At 43.9% G+C, this 22205-nt stretch overlaps 1 protein-coding gene across 1 annotated transcript in view; it reads right to left on the bottom strand.

The window, feature by feature from the left end:
* The window catches only part of LOC115474187 (sodium channel protein type 2 subunit alpha-like), a 335664-nt gene that overhangs the window by 13168 nt on the left and 300291 nt on the right, over nt 1–22205 (bottom strand). Inside the window, 2 exon segments of the mRNA XM_030209540.1 lie at nt 15126–15230; nt 15843–15980. Of these exon segments, the coding sequence (XP_030065400.1) occupies nt 15126–15230; nt 15843–15980 (243 nt within the window).

The following is a 22205-nucleotide window of genomic DNA, read 5'->3' as shown; positions in this document are numbered from 1 at the left end:
GTAGTAAAGGCAGCAAGCAGCAGACAGGCTCGACTCCGCTTCTCTGCCCTCTCTGCATCCCGCCTTCCTCTGATGTCATTTCCTTTCGGGCGGGAAGCAGAGAGGGCAGGGAAGCGGAGTCGAGCCTGTCTGCTGCTTGCTGCCTTTACTACTGCTGGCCACCCGTTCGCCGCTTCAACTTCGGTACCAGGGGCTGTTGGTAGCGGCGCTGCAGCGATTACAACAGTCTGCCTCGGAGCCTCAGCCTTCCCTGCCACACGTCCCGCCTATGCGGAACAGGAAGTTGTACCAGAGGAGGCGGGACATGTAGCAGGGAAGTCCGAAGCAGACTGCTGTTATTGCTGGCTGGCTGCAGTGCCGCTACCGGCAGCGATCAATGCAAGTGAGTGAGGAGGAAGGAAAAGGGAGAGACGCTGGAACCGGGATTGGGGGGGAGGTGAGAAAAGGAGAAAAATGGAGGTACTGTTCAGCTGCACCTTTGGGAGGAGCGAGGTGATGGAACCATGTGGGTAGGGGTGAATGGTGGCAGGAGGAGGATCTACAGGATGGAGGGAGAGAGGTGCAGGTCTGCTGTGCTGGATATTTTTTTTTGGGGGGGGGGGATGATGAACAGAGAGGAAGAGGTGATGGATTGGGGGGGGGGAAGGGATTGTTAGATGTGGATTAGCTGGTAGGAGGGAAGAAGGGAGAATGGATGGTAGGAGGAAGGGAAGAGAAAAGAGAGTGTCAGGGAGACAGAGAAGCGAGATTCTGGTCATTGAGGGAGCATAGAGACAGGGACACAAAGGGACAATGCTGGACAGAGAGGGGATAAGGGCATACAGGGACAATGCTGGGAGGGAAAAAGGGATATTGGAAGATGCAGGACATAGGGTGGGTAAGAGGACAGGGGAGATGCTGGAAATGGGGCGTAAGAAAATGATGGGGTGCTAGACATTGTACGGGGATGGGGACAAAGAGGGGATATGCTGGACATAGGAGAAATAATGATATAATGGAGAAGCTGACATGGAAGGGGACATGGAGGGATGCTGGATTGAAGTAGGGGAAGGAGGATATGCTGGACAGAAGAGGGTGAGAGAAAGAGAATATACTGGTCAGAGGAGTGAAAATAGGGAGAGAGGGTGCTGTATAGAAGGGAAGAAATAGAAAGAGAGGGTGCTGGAAGAGGGGAGAATTAGCAAAAAAAAAACCCAGGAATAACAGGATGAAGATTGGGGTGAGGGACACATTGAGGGCAGATACTGAAACTCCAGGAAGGGTAGGGACAGGGCTACTGCATAAAGAAGGCACTGCATAAAACAGAAGACACTTGGGACCAAAGCGAATAGAAAAACTAATGATGAGACAACAAAGGTAGAAAAAAGTATTTTATTCAGAATTTATTAATTGGAATATGTCAGCTTTTGGAAATGTGCATCTGTGATATTTTGCATGTAAGTTTCAATTTTTCTGGTATTGCTGCATGCTGAGTCTGTCCTTGGAATTAGTGCTGTTATGGTTTAGTAAGAATATGAGTGTGTTTTTGCACAAGTTTGTGTATAGCGTTTTGCAGTGGAGAGATTGTGTGTTGGCCTTACTGAGGTGGCACCAAAACATCAGAAAGGGTGTAGAGCCTAAGTCATGACACACTACCTCTTGAAGGATCTACATATAGCCTATGCATTTCTAAGGTCAACACTGGTATGGTATGGGAAAGGGGGTGGGGAAATACTACTGGAGATGAAGAGGGAGTGCTGGGTAAGGAGGAAAGAAGGAAGGGAGAAAGAGCCGGCTTGATATCTCATACATATTCATTATGGTTATTCCCAAAAAAGCCAGCTCTTTTTCCCTTCCTTCCTCCCTATTAGCATATTCATTTGCATATGTATATATGCAAATGAATATGCTAATATGCTCCGCCCCATCCTTTGCCCCCCCAAATGAAACAGTCAAACTACGCCTATGGGGCAGAGGGAGGGTAAAGCCAGCATGGAGGTCTCATTCTGAAATGCCAGTATGTCACCTACAGTGCCAACCTTGCACCTGCTGCAAAAGTGCAAAGTTTCTGGGCATGGAAGAACCTGCTGTGCTGGCTGGACCAATGTTTTTTTGAAAGAGAAACTGCACAGGCCTGCAAGTAACATGCCAATTTTGAAAACTGTCCCCTTAAAGCAGCATTTCAGTCTGACAGAACCCAACACTACAGAGCTACAAACACTTTGAGCAAAAATTAAATATGGGACGATAGATGTTCTTTCACCAGTGGCTCTTTTGCCTTCTAACACCCTGCCCTGCATATCAGCCACAGCAGCATCTAAAAATAAGGATTGAATCAATGGAGACAGCACATTTTAGTTATATTTCTCCTTGGGAAAGAATTTGATACAAGTCAGTACTGTCTAAAATTTTGTGACTTCATATTTTATGCTGCTATAGTTTTACAAGTCCAGGTTTGGTTCTGCTGTTTTGTTTATTTATTTGTTTGTTACGTTTGTATCCCACATTTTCCCACCTGTTTGTATGCATTACTACTTTGTAGCTTTATCGCATGCCCCCTAGTGTGGCAATACTTATGTACTTATGAATACGCTTAGATGAAAATGTTTTCCGTGCGGATATTCTATGCGCCAAATATAGAATCTGGTACTAAAAAACTGACTCAAGAATTACACCTGCTACCACGGAAGTTGCCCCTTTAATCCCCCAGTGGCTTTGCCCCCCCCCCCCCCCCCAATCAAATCCAAACTGGAAAAGGAAAAGTGTTTTTTGTGATAGCAGTGGGATAATAAGCAGATATGATTCTAAGACTGCAAAAACAAATGCTAGCACATAACTGGTTATCTTTGCAATCTTAGAAACATAACTGGATATGTGAACAGAACCAGTTTTGTGCTGGCTTGAAAAGTGTCAATATTCCATATGTTTCTTTTTCTAAAATGATGTTTATTTATTTATTAGGATTTAATTATTGCCTTTTTGAAGGAATTCACTCAAGTGGTGTACAGCAAAAATAAATCTAACATAGGCAATAGATACTTACAGCAGTAGAAATATTCAAATAACAATACAAGGTGTGGCATAGTATGATACAATATGCAATAAAGCACTTCAATAGACAGCATAGGGAATAAGCAAAGATGGAACATATAGATAAGATAGAGTAACGGGAGTTAGAAAATAAGGGGACTAATTTAAAGAAAATTGCATGTGAAGTCAGAAAGGTACTTGAATATTATCTCAGCTAGGGTAGGAATAGATAAACATGTCCTACTACAGTATATGCAGCTGGTGTCACTCCTTGTGTGTGTGTGTGTGTGTGTGTGTGTGTGTGTGTGTGTGTGTGACTTTCTCCATTAAAGGCCTGGGTGAAGAGCCAAGCTTTCATCTGTTTCCTAAAGTAGAGACAGTCATACGTTAAACAAAGCCTTTCAGGGAGTGCATTCCAGATTATGGGGGCTACTCCAGAGAAGGCTTACTGGCGGGTATCACATTGCGTGATATCTTTTGGAGAGGGTGTGGTTAGGAATACTCCTTGGGAGAACCTCAGTGGCCTTGGAGGTGTGTAGAGGGAGATTCTGTTCTTCAAGTACTCTGGGCCATTTAGGCCTTGAAGATCAGCCATAGAGTTTTAAATTTAGTCCTGTACTGAACTAAAATGGAGTGATATGGTCATGTTGCTTACAACCTGCTATTAGTCTTGCTGTTGCATTTTTTTTTGTTACATTTGTACACTGCACTTTCCCATTCATAGCAGGTTCAATGTGGATTACAAATTATATACAGGTACTTATTTGTACCTGGGGCAATGGAGAGTTAAGTGACTTGCCCAGAGTCACAAGGAGCTGCCTGTGCCTGAAGTGGGAATTGAACCCAGTTCCCCAGGACCAAAGTCCACCACGCTAACCACTAGGCCACTCCACTCCATTCTGAATCAACCAGAGCTGGTGCAAACCCATTGTAGTCAGATCAGTGTAGAGTGCATTACAGTAATTCAGTCTTGATGTTATCATTTCATGTACAACTGTGACAAGACGTGCCTTCTCAATGTAAGGAAAGAGACAGTGTAGTTGTCTCAAATGATAGAAGTAGCTCCTGAAGGTTGCTTGGATTTGGGGGATCAGCATACATCTTGAGTCTAGCTGTATGTCAAGGTTCCTGACTTGTGATTTGAGGGGGAGTTCATATTTCCAAAAAGAGATTTTGATGTCAAGTATGTGCCCATTTGTGTTAGGGACCCATAGAAGTTCAGTTTTACTTGGGTTTAGGCAAAGTTTGATATTTTTAGCCCATTCCTGAATTGCTGTTAAACAGTCAGTTTATTCAGGGATGTGGTTAAGTCATGTTTGAGCTGCTGCACCATGTTGAGTGTCCATTAACTGAATCAGCTCGGCTAGTGGCTTGAGGTAGATATTGAACAGGTGGCAGTATCGATCCTTGTGGTACCTCACGGGTCAATGCCCATGGTAGCAATGAGGTGCTGCCAAACAGTATGGATTGTTGCCTATCTGATAGTATCTGAACCAAGCAAGTACTGTTCCACTGATACCTCTTTCTGCCAGTCATGCTAGCATGATATCATGATTCACAGTGTCAAAGGCTCCTGTGAAATCCAGCAATACTAACACAAAGGCAATCCCCTGTCTCGGTTTTTATGAAGATCATCTAGTAGAGATACAAGGACCGTTTCTGTTCCAGGTCTGAATCCAGATTGACATAGATTTAGCCAGTTTCTCTCTTCTATCCAATCGTTGAGTTGAACACAGATTGTTCTATTAAGTTTTCCTAGAAATAGGATATTAGATACTGGCCAGTAACTTTCAAGCTTGTCCAAGTCAAGGTTGTTCTTTAGCAAAGGATGCACCACTGCCCTTTTTAATGCTGTTGGTAGTTGTCTATTAGAAAGAGAGGAGTTCACAATTTTTATGGCACCTTCTATGCGACCCTTGCTTGCCTGCTGCACTATCTTTGATGGGCAGGGTCGAAGGAGCAGGTAGTTGGTTGAAGGCCTCTTAGAATTCTGTCAAGACCCTCCTCTGTTATTGGATTATTGAGTCCCATGTGTCTGTGTCAGAAGGGGGTGAGTTTTTGCACTCCTGGTTAAATTACTGAAGACTGGGCAGGATGGCCTGTAAATCCTGGTGGAGACTTTTAATTTTGTTGGCAAAGTATGCAGCAAAATCACTGCAGTTCAGTTTTGACTAGGCAGGCTTGTTCTGTGGTGGGGATTGCAGTAGGCTATTTACTAAGCTGAACAGGTGCTTGGCTGAACTGGCAGCCTTTTCAATGCATTGAGGTAAATATTGTTTTTGGGCTGCTGTTAAGACTTGGAGATACTTTTTGTGTGTTTCCTATAGTTTAGCATGTCCTCATCCAGGCGAGATTTATGCTATCTCCTTTCTATTTTCTGTTCTCTGCGCTTTAGGGTCCAAAGTTCTGGAGAAAACCAAGATGAGCATTTATGAGTGGGACATAAGACCATTTTAGGGTGTCATTTTCTCTAGGGTCTTAGCTAAGTGTGTATTCCAATTATCAACTTGCTCTGACACTGTAGTTGTCTTTTCATCCATTTAAGGATAGTCCAAAGCCTCTAGGAAATTCTCAGCAGTCAGCTTTTTCTTGTCCCTGATCTCCTTCCTGGGAGGTGCTATTTGTTTCATTGGTCCCTTAGAGAAAACTTAATTAGAAAGAAGTCTGTCCATGAGAGGGGTGTTATTTCAATACCATTCTTCCCGAAGGAAACATTTCGCAACCTGATACAATCAATGGTACTAAGCCATGTATACTACTGCAATGGAATTTATGCGGGATGCAAAGAACAAATCTTAAAGAAACTTTAGACCGCCCAAAACATGGCAGCCAGGCTTACATTTGGAAAAACGTGATTTCAAAGCGCAAAACCCCTCCGTGAAAAACTACACTGGCTCCCAATCAAAGAACGCATTGCCTTCAAAATTTGTACCTTGGTTCACAAAATTATCTACGGTGAAGCCCCAAGATACATGACAGACCTCACTGACATACAAACCAGACACACATCCAAATCAACACGATCATATCTAAATCTGCACTACCAAAGCTGCAAAGGACTTAAATACAAATCAATTTACGCATCCAGTTTTTCCTACATAAGCACACAACTGTGGAACGCATTACCAAAAGCCTTGAAAACAACGTACGACCACCTAAACTTCTGGAAATCACTAAAGACTAACCTGCTTAAAAAGGCATACCCTGCAGATTCAACTTAAATGCCTGATCTCTGCAACACAACAAGAGTAAAGTACGTAATGGACATAACACAACTCTTCCGCTGACTGTTCCACATGAACTTTAACTAATCACAACATCACTTTGTATTTGTTCACACCGGAGTCTACAAAAGCCTCTCCGGTACTATGTAAGCCACATTGAGCCTGCAAATTTGAGTCTGCAAATAGGTGGGAAAATGTGGGATACAAATGTAACAAATAAATAAATACAGCTATCCTGATATTCTGGGATGTCAACTCATTTGTAGATACAAGTGCAATAAATAAATAAATAAATAAACACCAACGGCCTTATTTTCGAAAGTGATGGGTGCCCATATTTCGACCCAAATCGGGAGATGGGCACCCATCTCACAAAGGCGCCCAAATCGGTATAATCGAAAGCTGATTTTAGGCGCCTGCAACTGCACTCTGTCGCAGGAATGAACAAAGTTGACGGGGGCATGTCGGAGGCGTGGTGAAGGCGGGACTGGGGCATGTTTATCGGCCAAGCAGAGATGGGCGCCTTTGGCCGATAATCGAAAAAAATGGCCGTTTTTAGCGAGAATTTAGGTCACTTTTTTTGGACCCTTTTTTTCACGAACAAGTCCCCAAAAAAGTGCCCTAAATGACCAGATGACCACCCACCCCTGACTCCCCCAGTGGTCACTAATCCCCTCCCACCAAAAAAAAAACAACAACTTTAACAACTTTTTTTTTTCCAGCCTGAATGCCAGCCTCAAATGCCATACCCAGCTCCATCACAGCAGTATGCATGTCCCTGGAGCAGTTGTTGATCTCATCTTCTCCTCCAACTGTTCACCTTCTAGTTTCCTTGCCTCTGATCATCCCTCCTCTGATCACCATCTTATAACTTTCACACTTAAATCTCCTCCCTCCCAGTCCCGTCCTATCCTATCTAATTTATCTAGGAATCTTCATGATATTGACCCTTCATCTCTATCCTCCCATGTTTCTAACCTCCTCTCTACTGTGGCACCATCCACGTCTATCAACGAGGCTGTTTCTTCTTACAACAATACTCTATCCTCTGCCTTAGACACTCTTGCACCTTTGATGACCCGCCCTGTAAGGCGTACAAAACCCCAACCTTGGCTGACTTCTGATATACGCTACCTACGTTCCTGTACCCGCTCCGCCGAACGCCTCTGGCGGAAATCTCGGGCCCTTGCTGATTTCTTACACTTTAGGTTCATGCTGACCTCCTTCCAATCTGCTCTTTTATGTGCCAAACAGGATTATTATATCCAACTGACCAACTCTCTTGGCTCTAATCCTCGACTTCTCTTCACCACATTGAACTCTCTCCTCAAGGTGCCCCTCCCCCAACTCCCCCTTCATTATCTCCTCAGACCCTTGCTGAATTCTTTCACAACAAGGTTCAAAAGATAAACCTTGCTTTCTCTACCTCACCAGCTCTCCCTCCACTAGTCCGTACCCCTCTCTCTCCTTCCCCTCATTCCCTTTCCTCCTTTCCTGAAGTTACTATTGAGGAAACTACACTTCTCCTTTCTTCCTCAAAATGTACCACCTGTTCCTCTGATCCCATTCCCACCCACCTTCTTTTTTTTTTTTTTTTTTCTATTTATTATTTTATTTATTCAGTTATCATTACATTTATATCTCAAACGTAATATAGAATTAAAGAAATATACAAAATTGAACTCAACAATCAGGCAAAATATAAATTTTGTTAGTCCACATTTAAATGATCCAAGAACTAGGGACTCAAACAAAAATAGTATAGCTTCAATCTACAGAAAACATTTTGCAAACAGGAAGGGCAAGAAATCAAGTCGGTGCAGCCGATAAAGCGTACAATCCAAACAAACAGTAAATTACTCTTTACTGACAATAAATTCTAAAAGTTTATCTGGATCAAAGAAAATATAATTAGTAGATTCCAACGAAATATAGCATTTACAAGGAAATTTAAGTATAAAGGTCCCACCTAATTGTAGGACCCTTACTTTCAATAATAGAAAAGCTTTTCTTCTTCTTTGCGTCTCTCGAGAGAGATCAGGGAATACTTGAATTTTTGAACCAAGAAAGGTGTGGAGATGTGGCGAAAAAATAATCTAAATATGTTATTACGGTCCAGTTCTAAAGCAAACGACACCAACAGTGTTGTCCTCTCCGTAATAACTTCCATAGAGCTTTCCAAAAACTGTGTCAAGTTCAGATCAGATTGAGGAGGTTGTAAATTTCCAATTCCAGCCCCAGAGATGTATAGCACTCTAGTTAAAGGAGGAAAAGCTTCCGGGGGGAGCCCCAGAATTTCAATAAAGTATTTTTTCAGCATTTCTTTGGCTGGAATCAAAGGGGATTTAGGAAAATTCAGAAACCTAAGATTGTTCCTCCTTAACTGATTCTCCATATAGTCTATCTTCTTCCTTTGAACAGTATTATCCTTAATAACTGCCGAAATAGAGTTTTTAATGAAATTTACCTCGGTTTCAAAAAAATCCATCCTATTTGTCTGTTCAGTAACCTTACCCGAAAGCTCTAAATGAGCCTGAGACAGCTTCCCCACATCTCCTCGCAAAGTTCCTGCCACTTGGAGTAATGTACTGTTTAATCCTTGGATCGCTTCCCAAATGGATTCCATTGAGATAACGGGTGGTCTCACAAGTTCCCGGAGACTAACGGAGGGCTCGCTCAGTTGCCGCTCGGGCAGAGAAGCTTGCAGCATCAGGCCCGCTTGCGGAGTTGTTTCCAACGGAGACGAAGTCGCTATGGGGTCTCCACTGCTATCCGCAGGGACTCCACTTCCGGAAGCCCCCGTCGGTTGCCTCTCCATAGCCAACAACTCCCCTCCAGGTCTCTGGGGCATTATCATTGGAGGGGGGCTCAACGTCACTCCCTCTACGCTAAGGTCCGAAGAATCCCTCGGACCCCTCGAAGCACTGGCTTGAGTTCTCTGCAACAGCATTCCCGCTTCTTCTAACGTCGTCTGTCGGGTGGTAAGGGAGTTCACCCGTCCCGTGGAGCGAGGTAAGCTGGGTTTACCCTTTCTCTTCCCCATAGACAACTAGGGGAGATTCCCACACACGACTTCGGAGTTGAGGGGCAGGAGCTGCTGTTCATGCGTCCTTCCTAAAACGCCATCTTGGCCATGCTCCCCACCCACCTTCTTAATGCCATCTCTCCTACTCTTATTCCTTTTATCTGTCACATTCTCAACCTCTCACTTTCCACTGCGACTGTCCCTGCTGCCTTTAAACATGCTGTGGTCACACCTCTCCTTAAGAAGCCTTCACTTGACCCTACTTGTCCCTCTAATTACAGACCCATCTCCCTCCTTCCTTTTCTCTCCAAATTACTTGAGCGTGCTGTTCACCGCCGCTGCCTTGATTTTCTCTCCTCACATGCTATTCTTGACCCATTACAATCTGGTTTTCGCCCTCTCCACTCAACCGAAACTGCGCTTACTAAAGTCTCCAATGACCTATTACTGGCTAAATCCAGAGGCCAATATTCCATCCTCATTCTTCTTGATCTTTCCGCTGCTTTTGACACTGTCGATCACAGCATACTTCTCGATACCCTGTCCTCACTTGGATTCCAGGGCTCTGTCCTTTCCTGGTTCTCTTCCTACCTCTCCCTCCGCACCTTTAGTGTTCACTCTGGTGGATCCTCTTCTACTTCTATCCCTCTGCCTGTCGGCGTACCTCAGGGTTCTGTTCTTGGTCCCCTCCTCTTTTCTATCTACACTTCTTCCCTTGGTTCATTAATCTCATCCCATGGCTTTTCCTACCATCTCTATGCTGATGACTCCCAAATCTACCTTTCTACCCCTGATTTCTCACCTTGCATCCAAACCAAAGTTTCAGCGTGCTTGTCTGACATTGCTGCCTGGATGTCTCAACGCCACCTGAAATTAAATATGACCAAAACCGAGCTTCTCATTTTCCCCCCCAAACCCACCTCCCCGCTCCCCCCGTTTTCTATTTCTGTTGATGGCTCTCTCATTCTCCCTGTATCCTCAGCTCGAAACCTTGGGGTCATCTTTGACTCTTCTCTCTCCTTCTCTGCTCATATCCAGCAGACCGCCAAAACCTGTCGTTTCTTTCTTTACAACATCCGTAAAATCCGCCCCTTTCTTTCCGAGCACTCTACCAAAACCCTCATCCACACCCTTGTCACCTCTCGTTTAGACTACTGCAATCTGCTTCTTGCTGGCCTCCCACTTAGTCACCTCTCCCCTCTCCAGTCGGTTCAAAACTCTGCTGCCCGTCTCATCTTCCGCCAGGGTCGCTTTACTCATACTACCCCTCTCCTCAAGTCGCTTCACTGGCTCCCTATCCGTTTTCGCATCCTGTTCAAACTTCTTCTACTAACCTATAAATGTATTCACTCTGCTGCTCCCCAGTATCTCTCCACACTCGTCCTTCCCTACACCCCTTCCCGTGCACTCCGCTCCAAGGATAAATCCTTCTTATCTGTTCCCTTCTCCACTACTGCCAACTCCAGACTTCGCGCCTTCTGTCTCGCTGCACCCTACGCCTGGAATAAACTTCCTGAGCCCCTACGTCTTGCCCCATCCTTGGCCATCTTTAAATCTAGACTGAAAGCCCACCTCTTTAACATTGCTTTTGACTCCTAACCACTTGTAACCACTCGCCTCCACCTACCCTCCTCTCTTCCTTCCCGTTCACATTAATTGATTTGATTTGCTTACTTTATTTATTTTTTGTCTATTAGATTGTAAGCTCTTTGAGCAGGGACTGTCTTTCTTCTATGTTTGTGCAGCGCTGCGTATGCCTTGTAGCGCTATAGAAATGCTAAATAGTAGTAGTAGTAGTAGTAGTTGTTAGTGGGTGCAGTGGACATCAGCCAGGTGGACCCAGGCCCATCCCCCCCTACCTGTTACACTTGTGGTGGTAAATGAGAGCCCTCCAAACCGCCCCCCAAACCCACTGTACCCACATCTAGGTGCCCCCTTTCAGCCATAAGGGCTATGGTAATGGTGCAGAGTTGTGGGCAATGGGTTTTGGGGGGGGGATTTGAGGGGCTCAGCACCCAAAGGAAGGGAGCTATGGACTTGGGAGGTATTTTAATTTTTTTTTTACTTGTTACAAGTGCCCCCTAGGGTGCCCGGTTGGTGTCCTGGCATGTAAGGGGGACCAGTGCACTACGAATCCTGGCCCCTCCCACGACCCAATGCCTTGGATTTGTTCGTTTTTGAGCTGGGCGCCTTTGGTTTCCATTATTGCTGAAAAACGAAACTGCCCAGCTCAAATCCGCAAATATCTGATGCATTTGCCCGGCACAAACCGTATTATCGAAAAAAATGATGGGCACCCATTTTTTCGAAAATACGGTCTGTCCCGCCCCTTCACATACCCGTTCTCGGACATAGACACCCATGGAGATGGGCGTTCGCGTTTGATTATGCCCCTCCAAGTCTAGTATGTGACCCTTTTCATGGGTTGGAGAATCGATCACCTGTGTGAATCATCGATCACCCTTGCTGTCATTGTGTCCTAGAAGATAGTTGTGGTGGTATCTGGAGTTTCGATATATAGATTGAAGTCTCCCATGATCACCATCCTAGGGTAATTCAGGGTCACCAGTGTAATTAGACTAAGGTGTTCTTGCACAATTGATATGTTGTTACAAGGTTCTCGTATACCATGAGCAACCAGATTGGTTTCTCCTCTTCTAGCTGGATTAAAGGGGTTTTGATTCATTTAGCTTGGGAATGGTGATTCTGAGCAGTTTCATTGTACTTTGAATCTAGACTGCCAAAGTTCAAGGAGGCGTGTTGGAGGCGTAGTGAAGGTGGGGCTTGGGCATGCCTAACACTTGGACGCCCTTGACCCACAATCGAAAAAAACAAGGACGTCCCTGACAAACACTTGGACGTTTTCACCTGGACCTGTTTTTCTTACGACTAAGGCACAAAAAGGTGCCCGAAATGACCAGATGACCACCGGAGAGAATCGGGGATGACCTCCCGTTACTCCCCCAGTGGTCACTAACCCCTTCCCACCCTCAAAAAACATCTTTCAAAATATGTCGTGCCAGCCTCTATGCCAGCCTCAGATGTCATACTCAGGTCCGTGACAGCGCATGCAGGTCCCTGGAGCAGTTTTAGTGGATACTGCAGTGCACTTCAGTCAGGCGGACCCAGGCCCATCCCCCCTACCTGTTACATTTGTGGAAGAAACAGAGAGCCCTCCAAAACCCACCACAAACCCACTGTACCCACATCTAGGTGCCCCCCTTCACAAGTAAGGGCTCAGGCAGTGGTGTACAGTTGGGGGTAGTGGATTTTGGGAGTATTTTGTGGGGGCTCAGTACACAAGGTAAGGGAGCTATGTACCTGGGAACAATTTATGAAGTCCACTGCAGTGCCCCCTAGGGGACCAGTACACTAGAAATGCTGGCTCCTCCCATGACCAAATGGCTTGCATTTGGCCATTTTTGACATGGACGTCTTTGGTTTTGAAAATCGACGAAAGTCAGAAACATCCTTGTCTAGGTATGACCAAATCTAGGGACGTCTGGACGTCCCTGATGGTATTTTTGAAATGAAAGCTGGACGTCCATCTTGTTTCGAACATACGGGTTTCCCCACCCCTGGATTTCGCCGTTTTGCAAGGACGTCCAAATCGCAATTTGGACGTCCCTTTCGAAAATGCCCCTCTAAGAGGGGCATAATCGAACGTCGCCGGCAAAATAGATCGTGGTAATCTATTTTGGCGGCGGCGGCACAACAGCTGGCCGGAACCGTATTATCGAAAAAGATGGCCGTACATCTTTTTTTTTAATAATACGGTTTAGCCCGGCCAAATGCCAGAGTTCGCCGGGGTTGAGATCGCTGGTTTTGTTTTTCAGTGATAATGGAAAAAACTGCCGGCCATCTCAAACCCGGCGAAATGCAAGCTATTTGGTCATGGGAGGAGCCAGCATTCGTAGTGCACTGGCCCCCGACATGCCAGGACACCAACTGGGCACCCTAGGGGTCAGTGCGGTGGACTTCAGAAAAAGCTCCCACATGCATAGCTCCCTTACTTTGGGTGCTGAGCCCCCCTCCCAAAATCCACTACCCACAAATGTACAACACTACCGTAGCTCTTAGGGGTGAAGGGGGCAACTACATGTGAGTACAGTGGGTTTTGGAGGGCTCCCATTTACCAGCACAAGTGTTACAGGTGGGGGAGGGGATGGGCCTGGGTCCGCCTGCCTTAAGTGCACTGCGGTACCCACTAAAAGTGCTCCAGGGACCTGCATACACGCAGGCCTCTAGGACTTGTTGCTGCTGTACAACCTTGGCACACCAGTTGATACCTGAAGACTAATCTCTTTGAAAAAGTCTTTTATTTGAAAAAGCACTTTTACTCATAGTTAACTGCAGATCAGAGGTTGTGTCCCACTGGCAAAGAGTCTCCCTGGTACTGAGATTAGCAGTAGGTCAGAGCTGGCAGAATGGTGTACAATGCCCTCTTTCAGCAACATTCAAGGTAATAACTAAGTTCTCTAACGTGGGTAACACATGAAAGGAATCTAAAAGTGGCTGACAAAAATGGCCACTACCTCATGGACTACCATAAACAAAACTGGACACACTCTGACCCAGTTAGCAGGGGGAAAAGCACCATGGGAGTAGAGCCCACTACCCTACACCCACCACAATGCATTGCTGATGTGACTCTGCAGTGCACCTAACAGAAAAGGTGTCACACTCACCCGAGAGCCACATCACAACCAGGGAAAGGCTGTCAGAGGATAGAACACATTCTGCTGTCATGGAGGTGAGTACGGCATTTGAGGCTGGCATACAGGCTGGCAAAAAAAGGTTTTTAGTTTTATTGTTTTAGTGTGGGAGGGGGTTGATGACCACTGGGGGAGTACAGGGAGGTCATCCCCGATTCCTTCCGGTGGCCATCTGGTCAGTTGGGGCACCTTTTTGAGGCTTGGTCATGAAAATTAAAGGACCAAGTAAACCCGGCGAAATACTGCTGAACGCCGCTTTTTTTCCATTATCCGCGACAGCTGGCCATCTGGTAGCCACACCCATGCCCGCCCATGTCCTGCCTTCGCTTCACCGCCGACACGCCCCCTTGAACTTTCGCCAGCGAGGCGACGGGAAAGCGGCGATGCTGTCAAAAAAGCCACTTTCGATTATACCGATTTAGCCGCTTTTGCGAGATCGCCCGCTATCTCCCGATTTATGGCCGGCAATCACTTTCGAAAATAAGCTTGTAAATCTCCTATTCTGGTTCTCTAATTGCTCTAATTGTCGATGAACCATTAATCTATCCACTACTGCAGAAGTTTTAAAATCTTGAAGACCTTTGACTTCAGTTTGAACTTGCTTAATCTGTCCCGCAAAATCTGATTTCAATACTTCATTGTTCTAATTCATTTTGTCAAATTTAGAAGTCTTACTCAATGTTGCATTGAAATCTTAAATGGCCTGCCAAATATGCTCCAAAGACACCACCGTGGGAGTTGATATGATCGTGTCGAGAGATCATGAATTTTTATTGGACAATACAATAAATATTTGAACCAAGGTGGTCTCCTTAGTTATCAGCTCTGTTGTTTGCTGTTTCCTCCCCTCGGTCATCACCACTGTTTTTTTCTTTCACCCATAACACAAGTCTTCACTCAAAGACTGCATTAATTCTAAGCCAGCCTGTATGTAAACTCTAATCAAGATTGTCCTAGGGCTGCATAGCAGAAAATGTCCATCTCAAAAATCTTTGTTTTCCAATGCATGAACAAAACTCACAAGCAATGGTAAAAAAGAAGGTTCTGAAAATTATACATCCTATATTACTCATACCCAGTTGTTGAACAGCTATAAATACTGTAGGTATAAAAATCTCAAACCAGTATACACAAAGTCAAATTCTTTGTTACCTGTGGTCTAGGTACAGGTTTTTGTGGTTTCTTGGACCCGAGCTTTTTCATTGCATTGTAATATTTCTTTTGTTCTTCTGTCATAAAGATGTCTTGACCTCCAAAGTATAGAAAGAAATCAAAATGGGTTAAAATCATGTACACATATATAGATATCTTTTTTCTTACAAGGTTAGTTATAAACATAATGAAACTAGTCACAATATTAAACAGATTTGCCACATAAATTAGTAACATGCACTACCATCTTAGCATGCACTGATGCTGATCACGTGTGCTATTTTATCACATGTCCCAATGGAACCAAGTTGCTCATAACTCACTAATGCAGCAGCACACGTTAGTAACTCTAGCTGACCATGATCAGCCATATTAAATGGTGGGCTACTGTATTATTAGAGATGCATGAGAACAGAAGAGGGGGATTAGAGTGAAAAGGTAATAACAGCACTTGAGCTCAGAAAGGAAGGAGAATACTCCCACTTTTTAATACGTGAACTCTTGTCTATCTTGGAATATATTTAAAACTGGATTGAAATAATGCAATGTCAAGACAGTCATCTAAAGACAACTTTAAAATAATGTAACACTAAAGCAATTTGTGGTCTCACTAGAATACAATCAATGAAAATATTTCACAAGAGAAGTATTTATATTACATAAACATCCCTAAAAAGAGTATCTCCTAAAGGGGACAAAAACATATAAAATACTTATCTTCTTTTTCTGCTGGTTGAAGTTATCGATGATGACACCAATGAAAAGGTTCAAAGTAAAGAATGATCCAAAGATAATGAAGATTACAAAGTAAATATACATGTACAGGTTGTCCTCGTATTTGGGCTGTTCGTGTATCTGTATAGATATGATAGTAGACATTAAATCAGCAATAAAATGTGACATAAAATTATCAGTAATATGCGGAAATTAGAAAAGTTGTTAGACTTTAACTCATTTTCAAATAACTTCACCATGCTCTTTAAGTTTCTTGCTTTACCTTACCGAGATAGAACAAGCTCCAAGATTAGATGGAGCTAAATAATGGAGAAGGAGGAAGGGGATAAGGGCCACCTTACTGTCTCCCCTGCCCCCCCCCCCCATTTTTCCTTTGATCTGGACAATATGGCATCATTGTAGTTGTTTGGATAGACAAGGGGCATTGCAGATGAATTGATATCTCATTGCAACAAAGTCATCACCTTCTACTGAATGGCCAGTTGTGGAAGACAAATTGTAGGCAAGTTGCCCATATGCAGTTTTCATTGGTGTTTTTTTAAAGGATGTTAAAATGGGTATCAAGCTCTTGTTTGGACTTCATAACCACTATTATGTATATTTTGTCAGTCTTGTTTTACAAATGTTAATTAAAGATGCAGCTCTGTTCTGTCTCTACGTATTTATTTATTTATTTAGTCTCAATTCGGGGGGGGGGGGGGGGGGGGGAATGGGAGAGTGTGAATGCTCACTTTAGACTGTAGAGACTCATCACAACAATATAATCCTAACACATTTTAGAAGTAGCAGGGATAATTTAGTTTCAGTTTAATGAACCTAACAATGTGCTAGAAAGGACACCTTGAAACTTAAATTATTCCACAATGTGAAAGTATATCTTCCCAAGTGTAACAGAACCCCTTAAAACTCCTTGATAAGAATTTTGTAACTGCTAGAGGAAATATCCCTCTTGTATTTTTTATGGTTCAAAAGTTTTATTGATGAACAGCAGAGTATACATTTAACATCATTGACACAGCCAGTGTCATCCTTTTATCCAATACACTTCAGAACTTCTCATGTACTGTAACACCAAAATTTACATTTTCTCCCACCCTCCCATCCCTCAATTTTAACCGATGTAGTGATGCACTATCTCGTCGCTATGAATAGTAGGCTCTCCACACAGATAGCTAGTGTGACCAGTCTGCCAAGCGCACGAGTAATTTACATCATGAAGGCATCACAACTCTATGCTCTACTTAACAAAGTGAAGAGACATTGTGCCATAATCAAGTGACCCCCAACCTGGGTGCCGCTCCCACAGTCAGTGTGCATTCCTACATCACATTTCCATATCTCAGTGTTTCCCTAAAAGATCCAAGCCTACCCCCCCCCCTCGTCCCATCCCCGTCCCCTCCCTCTCCCTCCCTTTAAATTCTTCCCTGATTCCCAGAGTCAAGAGGAGCCTCCTATGCAATAACAAGGAGATTTATCTATGCGTCCCATGAACCTTAATCCAATGTCAGAAACTGGCCGCTACCCTATCTTACTTCCTCCCTATGGCTTATGTCCTATAGAAACCATAGTATTTAATCTCTTTCCATTTTTTTAATTTTATTTTATATGTTCAATAGGAGACTTCTCCTCCTGGGGGTCAGGGTGTCCCCCTCTTGTATTTTTCATATATTCACTTAGAAAACAAATCTATCATTTGCTGGAACTGCTTTTAAAACACCTATCGGAGTTAGTATGGTAACATTACATTGTAGCTTATGTTAACTATGAATTTGTTTTTTAGGGCTCAGGTGAAGAAAACAAAATTCCCATTTTGTAATTTGACTATACACGTTGAAAGTTACTTACCGGTAGCAGGTGTCTTCTGAGGACAGCAGGATGCATATTCTTACATGTGATGACAGGATCTGACTGAGCCCAATAGAGAAACAGATCTCCAGCTTCAGTAAAACTTTTGAGAGCTCCACTGTGCATGCACATGCTTTCCCACCTTTCTTATTGAACAGGACCTAACCAATTGAGTTTCTGGCCGATAGAAAACAACACAAAACAAAAAAGCACCAAGAGCCTTCAAAACCGGAACAACTCCTTTAATTAGTGGTGTAAATCGATGCTGTATATCATTGACTCAACACAGTCTGTGTTTCAGCACTCAGAGCCTGCACCAGGGATTGTATAACAAAAAAAGTTTCCCAAATGAACCAGCTCACCATCAGGCTCCCAGTAAATGATGATCGACCTATTAGAAAGTCAATTCTCCAGCGATCCATTTTTGTGTTGGGTCAATGATGTACAATGTTGATTTACACCACTAATTGAAGCACCTGTTTTGGTTTTGAAGGTTCATGATGCTTATTTGCTTTGTATTGTTTGTTTTGTGCTTTGTATCCCTCTTTGTACTGCTGTGTAATAGAAAACAATTCCAAAAGGGAGGATAGAAAGATATGTGAAGATATATATATATCCTACTGTCCTCAGAGAACATCTGTTACAGGTAAGCAACTTTGTTCTCTTCGAGGACAAGCAGGATTTCAATATCCTCACATGTGGGACTCCTTAGCTACAAGCAAGATGGCTTGCTCTGCTGGGTGGGATAGAAAGTTTTAAACAAACTTGAAACTTAATAATAAATTGATAGACTTACAACAAAAGCAAGGCTCAAGAACAAAGTAACAATAGCTTTAACACTTTTTTTAAGGCAATCTGGAACAAAAATAAATGGGCCCAGGGGGGTGGAGTTGGATTCTAAACTCTAAATAAATCCTGAAGGACTGTCTGCTCAAACCGACTGTGAGTCGGGAATCCTGTTCTAAACAATAATGCAATGTGAATGTGTGGACCAAAGATCATATTGCAGTCCTGCAGATTTTCTCTATGGATGCTGATCTCACATGGGCTACTCGTGCAGCCATAGCTGTAACATTATGAGCCATGACATGACCCTCTACAGTAAGACCTGACTGGGTATAAATAAAGGAAATGCAGTCTGCTAGCCAACTCGTTAGCCAATGGCAGTCAAAAGAAATAAAAAGGTGGGTGAATTTTCTATGGGCTTTATTCCACTCCAGATAGAAGGCCAAGGCTTTCCCAAAGTCCAAAATGTGTAGTGTGCTTTCACATTTGTGGACATGAAGCTTTGGAAAAAAATATTGGCAAAACAATTGACTGGTTAAGTTGGAACTCCAACACCACCTTAGGAAGAAATTTGCAATGTGTGCACGGGACCACTCTATTGTTGAAAAACTTTTTATAAGGTGGATCAGCTACTAAGGTCTGGAGCTCATTGGCTCTACAAGATGAAGTAACAACCATCAAAATAGGACCTTCCAAGTCAGGTACTTCAGGAGGCAGGTATCTAGTGACTCAATCAACTGGGTTAAAACAACATTTAAGGTCCAATGACACTGCAGGAGGCTTGATGGGAGGCTTCAATAGAAGGAAATCCCGCATAAAGCAAACAACTAAAAGCTGAGCGTAGTTGGGTTTACTTTCTACTTGGTAACGATAAGTGCTTCTGCACTAAGGTGTACCCTAATAGAGTTGGCTTTCGGTGAACTCTAATAGAGTTGATCTTCAGACCTGAATGAGAGATGTAGAAGGTATTCAAGGAAGTTTTGTGTAAGACAGGAAAATGGATTTAGGGTCTGGCCTTCACACCAGATAGCAAACCTCTTTCATATGAAACTGTAAGACTTCCTAGTGGAAACTCTTCTGGAAGCCAAAAAAACCTGAGACACATTCAGGCTTATTTTCGAAAGAGAAGGGCACCCATCTTTCGACACAAATCGGGAGATGGGTGTCCTTCTCTCAGGGTCATTCAAATCGTCATAATCGAAAGCCGATTTTGGGCGTCCCTAACTGCTTCCTGTCACAAGGATGACCAAAGTTCCCGGGGGCGTGTCGGAGGTGTAGCGAAGGCGGGACTGGGGCGTGCCTAACAGATGGGAGTCCTCAAGCAATAAAAAGAAGGGCGACCCTGACGAACACTTGGCCGACTTTACTTGGTCATTTATTTTAATGACCAAGCCACAAAAATGTGCCCTAAATGACCAGATGACCACTGGAGGGAATCGGGGATGATCTCCCCTGACTCCCCCAGTGGTCACTAACCACCTCCCACCCTGAAAACAACTTTAAAAACTTTTGTTTTTTTTTAGAGTATGGGTGAAGGACGTCCTTTGCTATGCATCCATCCCTGTGCCGGCAGTTGAGGACGTCCAAAATGTGGATGTTTCTGTGAGAAGGATGTCTGTGCCTGCTATGCCTCTGACACCCCCTTTATTTATTTGGATTTTGGATCACAAGTAGCAGCAGTGGGATTTGAACTGGCCACCACTAGGCTACTCCTCCACTCGACACCCTTGAAATTTGGCTGTCCCTGTGGGGAAGGGGCAGTATGCAGGTCCCTGGGAGGGGAGGTATGTGTGTGTCAGCGGAGGCATAACGAAGGACGTCCTTCTTTCAAACATTTTGGATGTCCTCAACTGCCCCCCCCCACAGGGACAGCCAAATTTCAAGGGAGTGCAGTGGAGTGGAGGAGTGGCCTAGTGGTTAGAGCACTGGTCTTGCAATCCAGAGATGGCCAGCTCAAATCCCACTGCTGCTACTTGTGATCCAAAATCCAAATAAATAAAGGGGGTGTCAGAGGCATAGCAGGCATGGGTGTCCTTCTCACAGAAACATCCAGGCATGGACATTCTTCTCACAGAAACATCCACATTTTGGTCATCCTCAACTGCCATCGCAGGGATGGATGCATAGCAAAGGACGTCCTTCACCTATACTCTAAAAAAAAAAAAAGACGTCTTCACCTGGACTTGTATTTTTCTAAGGTTGTAGACAGCTATTATACACGCAGCATGTCTGCATGTATGAAGCCATCTTTGGCATGCGCAGAGCAGCCACACACAATGCTTGGCTGCACTGCATTGGCTTCCCTTCCTCAGGAAGGAAATCGTGTGCAAATGAGCTAACAGTGAGCAGCTCATTTGCATGTGATTTCCTTCATGCATGCCCCTTCCTTTCCGAATCGCTAAGGGATCGGGTAAGGGAAGGGCTTTTTCCGTTCAGTTTGTGCATCAGTTAGTCTATTGCAGTGCGCCCTAGGGTGCCCGGCTGGTGTCCTGGCATGTCAGAGAGACCAGTGCACTATGAATGCTGGCTCCTCCCATGACCAAATGAGTTGGATTTGGTCGTTTCTGAGATGGGCGTCCTCGCTTTCCATTATCGCTGAAAATCAGAAACGACCAAGTCCTGAGGACGACCATCTCTGCTGGGGACGACCATCTCTAAGGTCGACCTAAATTTTCTGATTTGGGCGTCCCCAAACGTATTATTGAAATGAAAGATGGCCGCCCATCTTGTTTCGATAATACGGGTTTCCCCGCCCCTTGCTGGAGCCGCCCTTGGGCGTCCCTTTCGATTATGCCCCTCATTGTCAGGTAAGTTCAGGAAAACCACCACTATCCCCTCAACATCTAAGCCAAGAGGGCTAGGGAATGGAAGTGAGGATGAGGTAGGGACCCTGAGCCTGGGTAATCAGTGTTGGAAAATATTCCAGTCTTCATTGTTCACTAAAGGAAAACATAAATAACAACATATGAGAAACATATATTCAACCCAACCAATACTGTGTACAAATGGGTCAAAAAATCATCCTCTCAATTTTATTTATTTATTAACTAATTTTTTTATATAGATATATATGAGTTTAACAATGATGGAAAAGGATAAGAGATGAATTACAGTTTTTGAGCTTTTTGGATTGGCTTAGTTTACGTTATTTACAAATTAAATTTACCCATCATTTGCCAGTGAGTAGAATTAATTTTTTTTATATAGAAGTTGAACAGGTGACCAGTTCTTTTAACACTACGGTATATATTAGATACTGATCAAAATACCATAATGAATAGTTGCTATTCATTTAAAAGAAATCTTGCCATATTCCCAATTTTTGAGCTATAGAATTTGTTCAGACATCAGGAAAGATCAATCAAAACAATTATTCAGGCATTTGAGATTGTGACGTTATTTTAAGAATGTTTTGAAAAAAGCATATAAAAGAACCAAGTACAATAACCAGGAGTTGCTTTTATTAGATAGCAGTGACATAGCAATGCAAGGTGGGCCTTGGGAGCCTGTCCCTCCACTTTTCATTTAGGCCTCTTCCACAACTGAAATACCCTTTTGTCTGGATGGTGGGTATGCTCAATCCCTGCCAGCTGATGAGACCTCCTGCTGGAACGGCCCCAGTAAGGAAGAAGTCAGTGACCTTCTTTCCTGCCATCGACATCAGCACTCCTCATGCATGAATTGAGCATGACGTCGGTGCACCCTGGCCTCCTC

This window comes from Microcaecilia unicolor, chromosome 7 (genome assembly GCF_901765095.1).
Source record: "Microcaecilia unicolor chromosome 7, aMicUni1.1, whole genome shotgun sequence".
In the NCBI taxonomy this organism is placed as follows: Eukaryota; Metazoa; Chordata; class Amphibia; order Gymnophiona; family Siphonopidae; genus Microcaecilia; species Microcaecilia unicolor.
This window is presented reverse-complemented; position numbering and strand designations above follow the sequence as displayed.